Source organism: Eleutherodactylus coqui, chromosome 5 (assembly GCF_035609145.1).
Source record: "Eleutherodactylus coqui strain aEleCoq1 chromosome 5, aEleCoq1.hap1, whole genome shotgun sequence".
Taxonomy (NCBI): domain Eukaryota; kingdom Metazoa; phylum Chordata; class Amphibia; order Anura; family Eleutherodactylidae; genus Eleutherodactylus; species Eleutherodactylus coqui.
In genome coordinates, this window is record NC_089841.1 from 246,674,750 (window position 1) to 246,690,557 (window position 15,808).

At 41.5% G+C, this 15,808-nt stretch overlaps 1 protein-coding gene and 1 long non-coding RNA gene across 2 annotated transcripts in view; both read left to right on the forward strand.

Annotated features, from left to right (window-relative positions):
- Positions 1-8,980, forward strand: part of UGCG (UDP-glucose ceramide glucosyltransferase) — a 41,859-nt gene extending 32,879 nt beyond the window's left edge. Inside the window, exons 7-9 of the mRNA XM_066604429.1 lie at positions 19-105; positions 435-624; positions 6,263-8,980. Coding sequence (XP_066460526.1) covers positions 19-105; positions 435-624; positions 6,263-6,433 — 448 coding nt within the window. The 3' untranslated portion in view covers positions 6,434-8,980. The remainder of the gene's footprint in view (positions 1-18; positions 106-434; positions 625-6,262) is intronic.
- Positions 8,981-12,179: 3,199 nt separating this feature from the next.
- The window catches only part of LOC136628488 (uncharacterized), a 199,546-nt gene continuing 195,917 nt past the window's right edge, over positions 12,180-15,808 (forward strand). Inside the window, exon 1 of the long non-coding RNA XR_010792881.1 lies at positions 12,180-12,265. This is a non-coding gene — a long non-coding RNA (uncharacterized lncRNA). The remainder of the gene's footprint in view (positions 12,266-15,808) is intronic.

A 15,808-nucleotide genomic window follows, 5' to 3' on the forward strand; every position in this document is an offset into this window, starting at 1 on the left:
ATGCTTTCTTTTGTTTAGCGGCTGGAAGTTTTCTATGGCTACCCAAGTTGCAATGCAAAATTCTGGCTGTTACTCCATCTCTCAGTTCCAGTCCCGAATGATAAGGTAAGTCGACCTGGTGGATGCACAGGGCAAACAAACTAGTGTGGAAATGTGCAAGTAGCGGCTACTAGTATCGTCCTTCGGGAAGTAGATTTGGCCGTTCTTCGTGGAGAAGACTGTTTCCTTTTATTTGGCCTGCTTGTTCCATTCTGCCTAGAACTAGAGAATCGGTCAACTTGGCCGGATGATCGGAACTCATCTTTGTGAACCATTTACATAGAACATCGAGTTCCGTATATAAAGTTTACTACACGGACTATATGGAAATCCTGTTTTCTCCTAAGGCCCAAAGAGGAAAAGACCGAAGAACTTATTTTGTACGTTTCTTGCAGATGGACGAAGCTCCGAATCAATATGGTACCCGCCACCATCATATGTGAGCCCATCTCGGAATGCTTTGTTTCCAGTTTAATCATCGGCTGGGCGGCGCACCACATCTTCCGCTGGGACATCATGGTGTTCTTCATGTGCCACTGCTTGGCTTGGTTTATATTTGATTACATACAACTCCGAGGCGTGCAGGTAGGGCTTCTGTTGGCTCATTGGCACTTGGTTATACTTCATATTAACGCTGCTGAACCTCAAAAGTTGGAAAAAATGGCCAAATCCATTAAAGGGGTTGTCTCGCGGCAGCAAGGGGGGTTATACACTTCTGTATGGCCATATTAATGCACTTTGTAATATACATCGTGCATTAAATATGAGCCATACAGAAGTTATACACTTACCCCCTCCGGTGTTGACGTCCCCGTCTCCATGGCGACGACCGAAGCTGCCTTCTCCCTGGATTAGACGTGCTTGCGCAGTCTGCCCTCTTCTGTCCGGCTCCGGCGTGCTCGCATGGGCAGAAGACCTGTGCGGCGCGAGCACGCCTGAGCCGGACAGAAGAGGGCAGACAACGCAAGCACGTCTAATCCAGGGAGAAGGCAGCTTTGGTCGGCGCCATGGAGACGGGGATGCCAGCACCGGAGGGGGTTGCCAGCACCGAAGGGGGTAAGTGTATAACTTCTGTATGGCTCATATTTAATGCACGATGTATATTACAAAGTGCATTAATATGGCCATACAGAAGTGCTTAACCCCACTTGCTATCACGGGACAACCCCTTTAAGGAAGGGCTAAAGAACTATTGGTGGCAGAAGTAAACTACCGATTTACTTATCCCATTTTTTAAAATTTTGTATTAACCCTTTCCAATCCACTGACATCTGAAGACATTATGATTTAAGGCTGTAAAGCTCTGATGTTGGAAGACGTCCATCGGGGTTCTCTTACTGTATATTGCCACCCTTTCTGCTGTCAGAGCCTATCCAACATGTCACCTCCTGCAGTACTGGCTTTAGCCAGCAGATAGCGCCGTTGTGTAACAGCAGAAAGAGTAAGCCCCCTAGGAACACCAGGATACAAATTGGACTGGAAAGAGTTAACCCCCAACGGTGACGTTCAACTTTAAAAACCCTTTTGACAATGTCACGGTCACTTCTAACGGTACTTTTCGAATTTGTCTCAAGTAAATCTATCTGATGCAGAACTGTCGCCTTAAATGTGTATTTTTAACCCCGTAGTGACAACGTTAGCCTTAAGAGCCGAGACGTAATTGCATAATTTCCCCTTTTGTATTCTAGTGGTCATAACTTCATTTTTATTTCCGTCTGTGTAGCTGTAAGACAAGTTTGTGTTTTGAGAGACTAGGTCTCGTGTTTAGGGTAACCGTAGTTGTTGGCACCTTTTTTGAAATCTATACGATTCTTTTAAAGCTAAATACATCTGACTGGTTCAAACGTGACTCCTGAATAGACGCAATGTCCGCATTAAGAGGTGGGAGTGGGAGGGGGGGTATTAAAACTAAACTGCGAGTAGAGACACAAAATCCTGGACCAAAAATGGAAAAATGAAGCCAGTAACCAGAGGACCAGCTAATGAGGAAGGCTGACAGTGAAAAGGCTCTCCTAAGTAACAAAACAGACACTTAAGATGCTTTTAGACGAGCCAATTCTGGTTTGGACGAACGAGTGACGTCATCGCCAGCTTATTCGCGCTCCTGCAGCCTGCTTGGACAGACAGACCCCTCATTGGCTCGTTTTAGACACCCATCGTTTAGTCTTTCACATTTGCGAGGGCGGTTTAAACTAAACGAGCCAACGATGGTTTTTATGCCTGCATAAAAAGGAGCGATTCTTGTTCGCCGTTCAGTCATTGGTTCGCGGTTTAAACAGAACTATTATTGGTCACTTTTGCTCGTTTTTAAAAATTTTAACGATAATCGTCCTGTCTGATGTTTTGGTCACAGTGAGGAGGGACCTTGGCCAGGGTGAAGCGGAGGATGGAGTTGTCAGGTTCCATTCCTGGATAAGAGGCTTCGGTTCTGCAGATTCATTGGTGACTAGAGATATGCGAGCGTACTCGGTTCGGGTGTTTTTGGACCCGAGCACCGCTTTTTCCGAGTAACTGACTACTCGGACGAAAAGATTCGGGGGGCGCCGGGGGTGCGTGGTGGGTTGCAGAGGGGAGTGGGGGGTGGGGAGAGTTCCCCACTGATATCCACCCCCACCCCCCTCCTGCTCCACCACGCCGCCCCTCGAATCTTTTCGTCCGAGTAGTCAGTTACTCGGAAAAAGCGGCGCTCGGGTCCAAAAACACCCGAACCGAGTACGTTCGCTCATCTCTATTGGTAACCCTTTTTCCCATCCTTTGTTACAACTAACTTCACTCGGAATCCCCATTTATACGGGATGTTGTTGGCACAGAGAATGTTTGTCTTAACAGCAAATTCATGTCTGTGTGCCAAAGTGGTTGCACATAAGTAGGCAAACATGGTAACTTCTTGGAAGCGCTCGGGCAAATTCTTGGCTCCTCCTCGTTACCATAATTTTTTTTTAAAGTGATGGAAATGCAAGTGTGCAGGAACGTCTCTGGAACGGAGATGGGCAGAGACTTTGGTTTAGGTATGCGATGCCCTCTGTCAGTCGAGATCAAACTGAGGGGTATCTACTAATATCGCTGAAGGCATTCTGCCAGGTGCTGCTGGGATGCCACGGAATCTCATGTTGTGGCAGTGGGAGCGATCTTCCAGATCTGCCACTATTAAATGCAGAAACCCATCTCTTACTCTAAAATGTTGTTTCTTTTTGTTTTTTGTCGACTAGTTCACTATGTGCTACTGAGAACTCCATTTTATTCTGTGTAGAGGCTGCGTTCTCCCAAAACCATTAGATTCTGCCTAAATGTTCAAAAGAGCAGTTTGGATGTCCTATTGAATAGTAGCTTTTAAGTCGGGAAGTATAGCCCTTAGAGCCCTCAGTCACTGGCTAGGAGGGGGTTAATGCAGGAGTAAGGCTCTGAGGAGGACTGTGATGCCGCGTGTTATGCAGCTTGTTTAAAGGGCTAATTACAGGCTTATCAGTGCAAACAGCAGGGGCACATAAGCTCCTTTTAGACACAACAGGAAGTACCCCATTCTCGTTTGCCGGAGTGAAGGAGCTGGTGACGTCATCGCCGGCTCGGGCAGTCTGTTTGAGAACTGCATGATTCTCCATGAGAATCATGCAGTTTTCATTGACTTCTCATTCAGTGGTTCACATGCCTATGTGGGTCAGGAAGGGTATTGTTTCTCCTTAAGGAGAGCAACCTAGAAAGTATGTATGTGACACTTAGAAGGCCATGCATGCTCCTCCTGGGAAATATGCAAATGGCAATATGGAACAATACCTCTGCAGCGCCACCTATCAGAAGGCAGCATTCCTGCAAGTCAATGTCAGACTTTTTAAACAAGTCTTATAACAATGGATGGGAATTGTAAGCCAAAGCCAGAATAGCCATGTACAGACAGCTGTTTCGGGGTGATTGGACCTCATCGGTGTGCTGCAGGTTCCTGGCTTGGATGGTGAGAGGCTTAAAGACCTCTTCCCATTTACACATTCCTGCGTGAAACATGGTCAGTGTTTAAACTACATGATAGGTTCCCAAGCTTATATTTGCACCACTGATTTAACCAGTCCCTTCTAAGAGCTGATGTTTCTAATGATTAGAGAATGGCCAATGTCGTACCCCTCCATAAGAAGGGTAGTAGAGAAGCCAGAAACTACAGGCCAGTTTGACCCCTATAGTTAAACTAATGGAAACTCTTCTGAAAAAGTGGATATTTGACCCCAATTAGTACAGCTTCACTGCAGGCAGATCATGTCAGAACAGATTTCTGATTATGGCACAAAAGTGGTAAATAAGGTGGCGCTGTGCAGATCGCCTACCTGGATTTCAGTAAAGCTTTTGCTATAGTTGCTCATCAAGAGCTCATAGATTATCGAAAAGGGAAATTAACCCTTTGATAGTCCGGTGCATTTACAAATGGTTAAAATATGGCTATCAGTGTTAATGGTGAACAGGGACGAGTTACCGGTGGTGACCACAAGGGGCGGTCCTCAGGCCAATTCTGTTATGTTCATAAGTGACATACAGTTAGGCAAACGTTTAATAAGGTTTGTCTGCTTTTGGACACGGAGTGTGCACTGGGGATGACACTCCTGGTGGGTCTTGAAAATGGAGAACAATTTTTACCATTCCTGGATAAATTTATAAAACAATGGAAACTACAAGTCAATAATTCCAAATGTAAAAATGTACTTTAAGAAGAAGAAATCCTTGGACTGAGTATCTTTTATGGGTTCTGATTTCGAACAGCTTCAAAATGAGTCCAAAGTGTGGTCAGTCAGCAAGGAAAGCAAGTAGGAAGCTTAGTTGCATAGCCAGAGGTATAACCAGTAGAAAGAGAGAGATTGTGATCCTGGTGTATAGAGCTCTGCTGAGACATCTGGAATACTGTGTTCAGTTCTGGAGACCTAGCTACAGAAAGGCACTGATAAGATATAACCAGTCCAAAGACGGGCTACAAAAATGGTGGTAGAAGAAAAAAACTTGATCAGGAAAGCCCTAGCTTAATTTGAGGGGCGCAACATGATCAAAACCTCTCCATGTGCTTAAAGTATAAAGGTTCAGCAGGGAAGAGTTAGGCAGGTTTTCCACGGGATGAAAATCCAGCAGGAATCTCGTGGCTTGCCCGCACTGAAAAGCCGTGAGCTTTCCGTGGGAGAGCCACAGCTTCAAAACCCGCTGCATTTTGCTGTGGGTTTTGGTGTGCTTTGGCCGCTGGCATTTCATTGCAGCTTTCTCTCCCCATAGAGAGGAGTGAGGCCGCAACGGGAAAAAAATGACATACTGCTGCTGTCAATTCTGCGCTGCATCGCCAGTTCTGCCCGGCTTTGCCTCAACGGATTGGCCACCCCGTGTGGATGAGATTTTTGCAAAATTCTGTCCACATGGCTGGCTAATTCCAGGATTAGGAGCCATGGGCGGATTTGCCGCACGGAAATTCCGCGGTAAATCTGTCCCATGTGAACCCAACAGTAGGAAACTAAATTTAAATACCTTCACACCAGCTAGCAGGACGCTGAAGCCGATCAACCTGGAAGTTAGAACCCCATTCCATAAAATGCATAGAAAAGGCATCCATAAAGAATACAATGTGTTCTATATTTATCTATTTATGTGCCGTGTAGTATTTATGGGGTCTTATATATTTGTTAGAACTGTATATTACTGAGGGCCCCCTGGGGGGGGGGGGGTGTCTCCCCGCGAATGTCAATGGGACTTTCTAATGTAAAAAAACGCATCGCACAAAAATTTCAAAGCGCCAACTTGTTATGCAGTTTTAACATTAGAAAGTCCCATTGACACTCGCATTAAAGAAACACAAGTGTGCGGGAGCCCTAAGGGTGGTTTCACATCTGTGTTGGAATCTCTGGCCAGAGCTTCCATCAGATGTGGCTGAAAATACCAGAAGAAAAAGCGCTGCATGCAATGCATTTTCTTCAGTCAAAAAGCCGGCCAACTGGGTGGAGAGCGGGCGGACCCCGTTACAGTGAATGGGGTCCACCTGGCGCTGTACGGTTTTTCCAGAGACGAAACTGGGTCATGGGGATTCCTCTTTCCTGCACTCTAAAGAAAGCAGGAAGGTGGAATCCCCACTGCAGATGTGAAACCACCCCAACCCCATGCAGTCATCAGAACAGTACCGCCGTACCAGTTTATGAATCGTATGTTAATGTCTTGTCAAGTGACCTCATCCTGGATCCTCTTTAGTAATTGTGTGTTTTGTTTCCACCAGGGTGGTCCTCTTCCTTTTTCAAAGCTGGACTATGCAGTGGCGTGGTTCATCAGAGAGTCTATGACGATATATATCTTTTTATCTGCCCTTTGGGATCCAACAATCAGCTGGAGGACTGGAAGATATAGATTACGATGTGGAGGCACAGCCGAAGAAATCCTAGATGTATAGTTTTGGACCTTTAATTGTATATAAAAAAGACGACGGAAAAAAAAAAAGAAAAAAAAGTATTATAAATTATGTTTATACGAATGCTTTTAAAGAAACTACCTTTTGAATAGTTTTTACATGTATGTATGTTTTGCTATCTGATCCTTAATTTATTTTGCATGGCAATCTGTGAAGATGAGATGTTTGTAATCGGGACCCTTTTTGGGGGTGGGGGGTGGGAAATGGAATAGAAGTGGCCTGCAGTACAAAAAAAAACCACCTAGGCAGAAAGTGACTGTTGCTCTCCATCTCAATATGAGGGGGCAAGTGGCCAAAAAGTTGTTTGGCGTTTCTTCTTCCTCTTCATCAAGGAACAGTAGGACAGTAATGACGAAGCATCTGGGCTCTTACTTGAGGATGGATACCTGCCACACACCAATCTGCTTCTACTGAAATGCAACATGGCAATTACTGGACAAATGATTGGGCTACCTCTTCACATTATGGGCAGTTCAGTTTGTGAATGCTAAAGGCAACGACATGTACTTACTGACTTTTTTATTTGCCGAGAAAATATTTTTGGCGAATCCAAGCTGCAACATCGGTGGGAATTGATGACGCTGATTCTTGAGGCACTTTATGGACGCTGACATCACTTCCTGGGAGTTGATGGTTTGCGTTCTCATCAATATTGGATTAGATTACACTGGGACTGGCAAATGAAAATTTGTACAAATTTTGCAAGTGTTCAACCGGCTTCACACTCTCACCGTATCATGATTTTGAACTGGAAACCGTGGAAGGAATCTGAAAGTACATTTTGCCTTTTCTACTTTTCTTCGAGACGTCTTGATCCTGTCCCCATAAAACACTTGCTGTGTGTGTGTGGTCCCAGCTTCAGAGAAGATACATTTTTTTGCTTCCTAGCCATTACTGCAATTAACCAAAAGTAGACTGATTGCTCCTTTTGGCTCAACGTGTCCTGAAAGTCCGTTGCTAATCTCAATGCTGTAACTAGCCTTTACCTCCAGACGTCCTCCTGGCGAGGTGACTTTGTTTTGCTTTGAGCATCCTTTTTTTTTTTTTACCTTAATTTTCTTAGTTTTTCTTCTGCTACCTTTTTTTTTTCTCTCCTTTCTACATCTGATAAAATGCAGTTTAGTAATTCATGCCTTCAAACTATTTTCTTACTCCACGTGACATTGCTAAAATGGGTCATTTTGTGACCGCTTTAGTATCTTTTTAATGCATGTATAATATTGAAGATGAAACTCACAGTAACTATTGTAAATATATATTTAAATGTGCAAAAAAAGACGAAAAAAAAAGTGAGGATGTATTTGCCGTAAATGAAAAAGCTGTAAACTGTCCTAATTTATTAGCTTTTGAACACGTCTAACGCTGGGTCGTCTGCTTTATACGGTTTAGACTTAACTTTTTTTTTTCTTTTAGGTCTACGCTTGGGTAACAATGTGAATAAATGTTGATGCATGCTGTAGATTATTCCTTGCTACTGTAACTATTTGTACTTGATAGTCCCAGCTGTAACCTCCCCTATAGCTCTGGTGAACTGGGCATACTTGGGTAATGTATATGCTCTCGAAAGAAGTGAACAGGAAATGCATAAGCCTTTAATACATGTGCATGTACATGTCTTATGTCACCCCATCTCACTCCATGTTATCGACGCAACGGCTAGTGAAAAGGTCTCGTTACTTTGAAACTTTTTATTACACCTAAGTATAGTAGATACTTGGGAACTTTTTAAGAAGTTCATAAAAGCAATAATTACCTGTAACATTTGGGCACTCCCTTACTGAACCATTATAGATCTGCCCAAATCTTCCTTCTCCTGTAAACTAGTATTAGATAAAGACCGTCCTAGCCTGCTTAATATTTTGCCTTTATGATATCATTATTTTTTTTGTTTGAAGGGCATCTGTCTTTTTTTTTCTCTTCCCGATGGGGTGAGGCTTTTGTTGCATGTTCGCATTCTTTACATGAATCGGGGACGTGGTGTCCCTGATGAAATGGCACATTGCAAGCCTGTCTAGTTGTGACCCACATGAGCTTCGTTATTTTGTTTATACTTTTATTTTTTGTACTTTTTAATGCATTTTTTTGTTTTTTTGAAGTTTGGTTGATGCCACCCATTCCGCTGCTATCCCCATCATACACTGTACTATCTGGAAGCTTATTGGTGTATGCAGTGTATCTATAGAATGAAGGCTGAACGGACTTCAGAAGTTTTTTATGTTTTCTAGGTATAACCGTGGTATTTTGCACTTCTCGTACATCTGCTTATGGAGGCAAAAAATTTTAAAAAATGAAGCTTCCTATGAAGCGCACAGTTGAAGCTTCTGTTTTTGTGTTGGTAACTTTTTGATTTCGGCACTCCTGAGTTTCACAAGCAGAATATTTTGAATTCCAAATACTGTGTATCATTGAAAGTGGTCTTAGTAGATGCAAATGAGGAAACGTGTAGAATATTTTCAGTGTTTATTTAAAATAATTGTTTCTTGTTGTTAAAGAGGAAAAAGAAAATAAACTTTCACAATGAAAAGATGAGCCGTCTGGTTTCTTGTCATTTTTGGCCTCTGGAATGTATATTTTATGTGCTGTTAATGGGGAAATTATCATAAACTGTCTTCTGAACGGATTCTTCGACCACAGGAACATTTTGGTTTTCATTATTTCCTTTAATGGCAGGAACAAAGTTTCTTGTAGCTGGGACACTATCGAGCATTACCGAGCGTAATTTATTACTGTGCGGGTAGAAAAATAAAACTGGCCTCCGTTATTTAGAGATCTGAGAAAAGGAAAGTGCGCCACAGTTTCACTTAAGAAAACTGATGAGAGACGGCACTCCACCCACTGCCGTGTAATAGTGGTACAAGAAACAAAAAGATGGGACTTACCCGGTGTAGGTGGAAGGGCTTCAAAGGAGAGCCCCCCACCTAACACCTCCACGTCCTGGTAGCCGTTGTGTATATATAATGCAGTCTCCTCTCTCCAGTCCGGAAATCAGGAAGCGATGCAAAAAGAGCAGGCACGGATCTGTCACATCCCTGGGTGGGGATGCGACTGAGTATAAATGAATTTAGGAAAAAACTAAAAAGATCCAGCGCTCCAAAAGAAGGAAAAAAGGCAGAAAAAGCCTTAACAATTACATCAATGAAAGGCTCCTTAATATGTCAAACCAAACAGTTGCTTTTATTGAAGATTTGTCCGACGCTTTTCGGCGCATAACAGTGACTTTTTCAAGTGACATATAAAACAATTACTAACCTTATATACTGTCATACAGCCCACCTTACCTATGTAACAGCTGTTGTCTATTCTCTACTCAGAAGGACCGAGACGCCGTGTCACGGCTTCCGGGGCACCGGAGGGGTCCTGGAGGACTTCCGGTTCATGTACATTACTTCCGGATTCAATCCCCATATACAACTCTCCGTGTGACGTCTCGCTGTGCCGATCATGTGACTGTAGTCACATGATTACTCAGCGACATGTCATCATTACGCTCAGCGCAGGTCATTGAAGCCTTTGTATGGAAGATGCGTTACCATGGTAATGGAACGCTATCAGCCAAAGCTGAGCGGATATATCCTTATATGTCACGCTGTGACCAATTTATAAGGCAAACCAATATATAGATCTGGAAACCCTATAAATGTACAAGATTATAAAACATCTCATCGTCATTCTTATAATTATCTAAAATTCTTAAAAGGAAAATTGCATTACCATAGCCACACTATCATCGGGTATATCACTGAGCCTCATTATTCTACCTTTTATCTCTATTACATACAATACTAATACATTAAAAATATATATAAAAAAATTCAATAGTGCAATTTATAATATATACTCTGCAATCTAATAAAATTTATATATACTATTAAACCACAAACATTAAAAATAATAAATACTTCATAAGCACATTTCCACCACTATATCTCATATACCCCTGAATATAAATCTTGGTGTGTATATGTATGTGTATATATATATATATATGTATATATATATATATATATATATATATATATGTATATGTATATATATATGTATATGTATATGTATATGTATATGTATATATATGTGTATATATATGTGTATATATATGTGTATATATATATGTGTATATATATATGTGTATATATATATGTGTATATATATATGTGTATATATATATGTGTATATATATATGTGTATATATATATGTGTATATATATATGTGTATATATATATGTGTATGTATATATGTGTATGTATGTATATGTGTATGTATGTATATGTGTATGTATGTATATATATATGTATATATATGTGTATGTATGTATATATATATGTATATGTATATATGTATATGTATATATATATATATGTATATATATATTTATTTATACTGACTCCCTGAAGAGAAAAAGAACTATAGAATAAATTGGATAAATATGATAAATATAAAACCCCCATTAGAATTTCTCCAAAACCTCATTTAGGCCATGAGGAGTGAGTGTATTTGTATATCCAATACATTTCTTTAATTCGTAAATTTCTCACGGACCGTAGAGGAAAGCTTTCTAATGGGGTAACCTTCAGGCCTGATGGATCACTATCGTGGAACATTTTAAAGTGCCTGGAGATGCTATGTTGCATAAACCCCTTTTTTATGTTACTTTTATGTCTTGAGACCCTTGCTCTCAACATATTCAGAGTTCTCCCAACGTATTTTTTGTAACATGGACATTCCAATAAATATACAACATCTTACATGCAGGTCCAAGAACGTTATATATTTATTGGAATGTCCATGTTACAAAAAATACGTTGGGAGAACTCTGAATATGTTGAGAGCAAGGGTCTCAAGACATAAAAGTAACATAAAAAAGGGGTTTATGCAACATAGCATCTCCAGGCACTTTAAAATGTTCCACGATAGTGATCCATCAGGCCTGAAGGTTACCCCATTAGAAGGCCTTCCTCTACGGTCCGTGAGAAATTTACGAATTAAAGAAATGTATTGGATATACAAATACACTCACTCCTCATGGCCTAAATGAGGTTTTGGAGAAATTCTAATGGGGGTTTTATATTTATCATATTTATCCAATTTATTCTATAGTTCTTTTTCTCTTCAGGGAGTCAGTATATATATACCAAGATTTATATTCAGGGGTATATATGAGATATAGTGGTGGAAATGTGCTTATGGAGTATTTATTATTTTTAATGTTTGTGGTTTAATGATAGTATATATAAATTTTATTAGATTGCAGAGTATATATTATAAATTGCACTATTGAATTTTTTTATATATATTTTTAATGTATTAGTATTGTATGTAATAGAGATAAAAGGTAGAATAATGAGGCTCACAGCGCTATACCCGATGATAGTGTGGCTATGGTAATGCAATTTTCCTTTTAAGCATTTTAGCTAATTATAAGAATGACGATGAGATGTTTTATAATCTTGTAAATTTATATGGTTTCCAGATCTATATATTGGTTTGCCTTATAAATTGGTCACAGTGTGACATATAAGGATATATCCGCTCAGCCTGGGATAATAGCGTTCCATTACCATGGTAACGCATCTTCCATACAAAGGTTTCAATGACCTGCGCTGAGCGTAATGACGACATGTCGCTGAGTAATCATGTGACTACAGTCACATGATCGGCACAGCGAGACGTCACACACGGAGAGTTGTATATGGGGATTAAATCCGGAAGTAATGTACATGAACCGGAAGTCCTCCAGGACCCCTCCGGTGCGCCGGAAGCCGTGACACGGCGTCTCGGTCCTTCTGAGTAGAGAATAGACAACAGCTGTTACATAGGTAAGGTGGGCTGTATGACAGTATATAAGGTTAGTAATTGTTTTATGTCACTTGAAAAAGTCGCTGTTATGCAACGAAACGCGTCGGACAAATCTTCAATAAAAGCAACTGTTTGGTTTGACATATTAAGGAGCCTTTCATTGATGTAATTGTTGAGGCTTTTTTTTTTCCTGCCTTTTTTCCTTCTTTTGGAGCGCTGGATCTTTTTTTGTTTTTTCCTAAATACAGTTTGACTTAAGTTTATTGTAATTTTCGTTTCACAGTTTTATTGTAGTTTTGTCCCCATTTTTGAGCCTTGGAATTAAAAAAAAATTTTTTATTTTTTTTTAAATTTTATTCTGCTCTCCCATGCAGAGAGGGATTCCACTGGACAGAAACAGGTTAGGACAATTAACTGATTTAAGGACCAAGCACAAGGAACTTGTGGCACTTGGTTTCCAAGATAGAAATACCTTTTAAAGACAAAGATATGATGTGTGTATGGATGCTCTAGTACCCTGTTGTACCACCTCTAGCTTGGATACAGGATGTGATATGGGCGAGCATGGAGGCTCTAGTACCCTGTTGTACTGCCTCTAGCTTGGATACAAGATGTGATACGGGCGGCATGGAGGCTCTAGTACCCTGTTGAACTGCCTCTAGGTTGGATACAGGATGTGATACTTGCGGCATGGAAGCTCTAGTACCTTGTTGAACTGTCCCTAGGTTTGATACAAGATGTGATAGACAGGCATAGAGGGTCTACCATCCTGTTGGGGTGCCTCTAGCTTGGATACAAGATGTGATACAGGTGGCATGTAGGCTCTAGTTCCCTGTTGTACCACCTCTAGCTTAGACACAAGATGTGATACGGGTGAGAATGGAGGCTCTAGTACCCTGTAGTACCAACTAGCTTGGATACAAGAGGTGATACGGGCAGGCATGAAGGCTCTAGTACCTTGTTATACTGCCTTAGTCTTGGATGCAAGATGTGATACAGGCGGGCATGGAGACATACAGGTTCCTCCTGCTATATCGGTCCACATTAGCTGTAACTGAGCATCTAGATCATGCAAACTCGTAGCTTGTCAAAGTTGGCGTTCCAGATTGTTCATACATGTTTTATTGGCGGGTTAAATATGGTAACGAGGCAGGTCATGGAAGTGTGACAGTTTGGGGGCTTCTGTGATTTCCTCCTCCCCCTCCCCCTTGTGGGTGAGGTCAAGCATTATCCTTCTGGAAAATGCCTCTTGAAAGGATTGGGTAGTTGAATTTCAACAGGCCTGAACCTTTTTAGTTCTTGAGGAGATAAGGCACTGCACAAGTAGTCCAGCAGTAACTTATTCCCCTCTCCTTATTCAGAAGACATACATGCTTAGTGTGCATGTGTGGAGGGGGCGAGAGAGATGGCTGTCAGCCAATCGGCTATCTAAAATGTAGGGGGAGCTTTAAGTTCTAGCTCAGTAACACTACAGATTTCAGCCCTGGGTAGTATTTTTGATTGTGAACTCACTAAGCTTAAAACTGCAAAAAGATTTGTCAAGGCAACTGTGGGAATGAGACTTCCCTTAATGAAAACTATTCCAATCTCGGTCTTAAATTTTGTGCCAAAGGGATTGCGCTTTCCCACGCTTGAGCCTATTTAGCCAGGTTGAAACTCCTAATGCTCAAAACAGCTTTTGAAATATCTGTCAGAAGGCTTTGTAAAATGCAAGTATTGTCATGTAGAGGAACATGCCTAAACATCGGGAGTCAAACTGGTTTTGAAGTTTAGATCCTCCTTTTCTTCTTGGTGTTCCAGCGGCATAGGAGTTATACAAATATCCTTCCCACATTCTGCCAAAACCCCAAGAATGAATAGGGCCCATCCTTTCATAGTCTGCATACCACAGACTTGTTCTACTGCATTTACAAGCTTCTGAATCATGGGGAATTGATAATTCTTCCATTCAGTTCCAGAGGAAGGACACAAGTGAAAAGACTTCTCGCAGTACCATTGCATGATTGATCAAGTTGGCAATTTAAGAAGATTGCAAAGCTTATTATGTAATGAACTACGGTTATAAATATCTTGACAGGATGCCAAGCTTCAAATGGAACCAACCCTTCCACTCTTATCCATATTCCAGATTCTACTAGAGGTCAAATTCCCACCATTTCTAAATATTTGCATGCCTTAATTGATTGCAACTGCTACAGGCTTTTCTAGCTGGACATCGACTAAACCAGAATTCAATACATCAGATCTAGAAAAAAAAGGCAACATATTAGTTTAGACCCGCTCTCTGTCCAAGAATTTGGAGAACACCATGAAGCTCCTACACCGTAAGCGACTTGGAAAATGGGTATTACCTAGTAACATAGTTCGTAAGGCCGAATGAAGACAATGTCCATCTAGTCCAGCCTGTCTATCCTCCTGTGTTGATCCAGAGGAAGGCAAAAAAAACCAAGAGCAGAAGCCAATTAGCCCTTTTGGGGAAAAAAATCCTTCCCGACTCCCTAATGGCAATCAGACTGTTCCCTGGATCAACTCCTAATAGTTCCTACCTGCCTGTATCCCCGGATTAACAATTAACCTAAGATTTATAACCTATAATATCCTTCCTCTCCAGAAAGACATCAAGTCCCCTTTTAAACTCCTCCATGGATTTTGCCATCACCACTTCCTTAGGCAGAGAGTTCCACAGTCTTAACTGCTCTTACAGTAAAGAACCCCTTTCTATGTTGGTGATGAAACCTGCTTTCCTCTAAACGTAGCGGATGACCTCTTGTTACCATCGTAGTCCTGGGTATAAACAGATTATGGGAGAGATCCATGTAGTGTCCCCTCTTCTCGAGTAACTGCATTCCCGTCCGAGCGTGCTCGGGGGGAGGGAGAGAGATTCGGGTGCCGGAGGGAGGGGGGAGGAAAGATCTCGCTCTCTTCCCCGCCGGCACCCGAATCTTTGCGGACGAGCAGGCAGATACTCAAAGGACAATACTTGCTCGAGTATTTGTCCTTAACGAGTATGCTCACTCATCTCCACTTCTGATCTCTGCCACAGCACAAAAATAAAAGCTATCCTCCAGACCTCCCCTCACGCTCTTCCACACAAGCTTTATCTGGAACAACTGTCCTTTCTCTTTAGGACGTATTAGGTAGAAGCCACAATTTTTGACAAAGGAACGAGTAGAAACCATTTTTTTTAAACATAGGAAAGTTTTATTACACACTTACAGAATACAAGCTAAAATCAAATCTCCGTTCTGTGACACCCCTAGGTGCCTGGAACAAGAACTTTAGAGGGAACCCACCTATCTGAAATCTAATACAGCACCTATTAATGGAGTGTCCAGGAATCCACAGAGCTCTTTCTTCCTCTGTCTTCCTTTTTTCTTTTTTTTTGCCTTTTGTTTAGCCATACATTTTACTGACAGAAAGGGACATTTCGATTAATGAAAAACCTAGCAGGTGACCATACTTATATGATGGTAGATCTACACAAAGGAGGTGAAAACACCACTCCCCAACAGCATGCAGAGAGACCCAGAGGAGCATGAATGGCCATTAGTCTCCTCACTCAC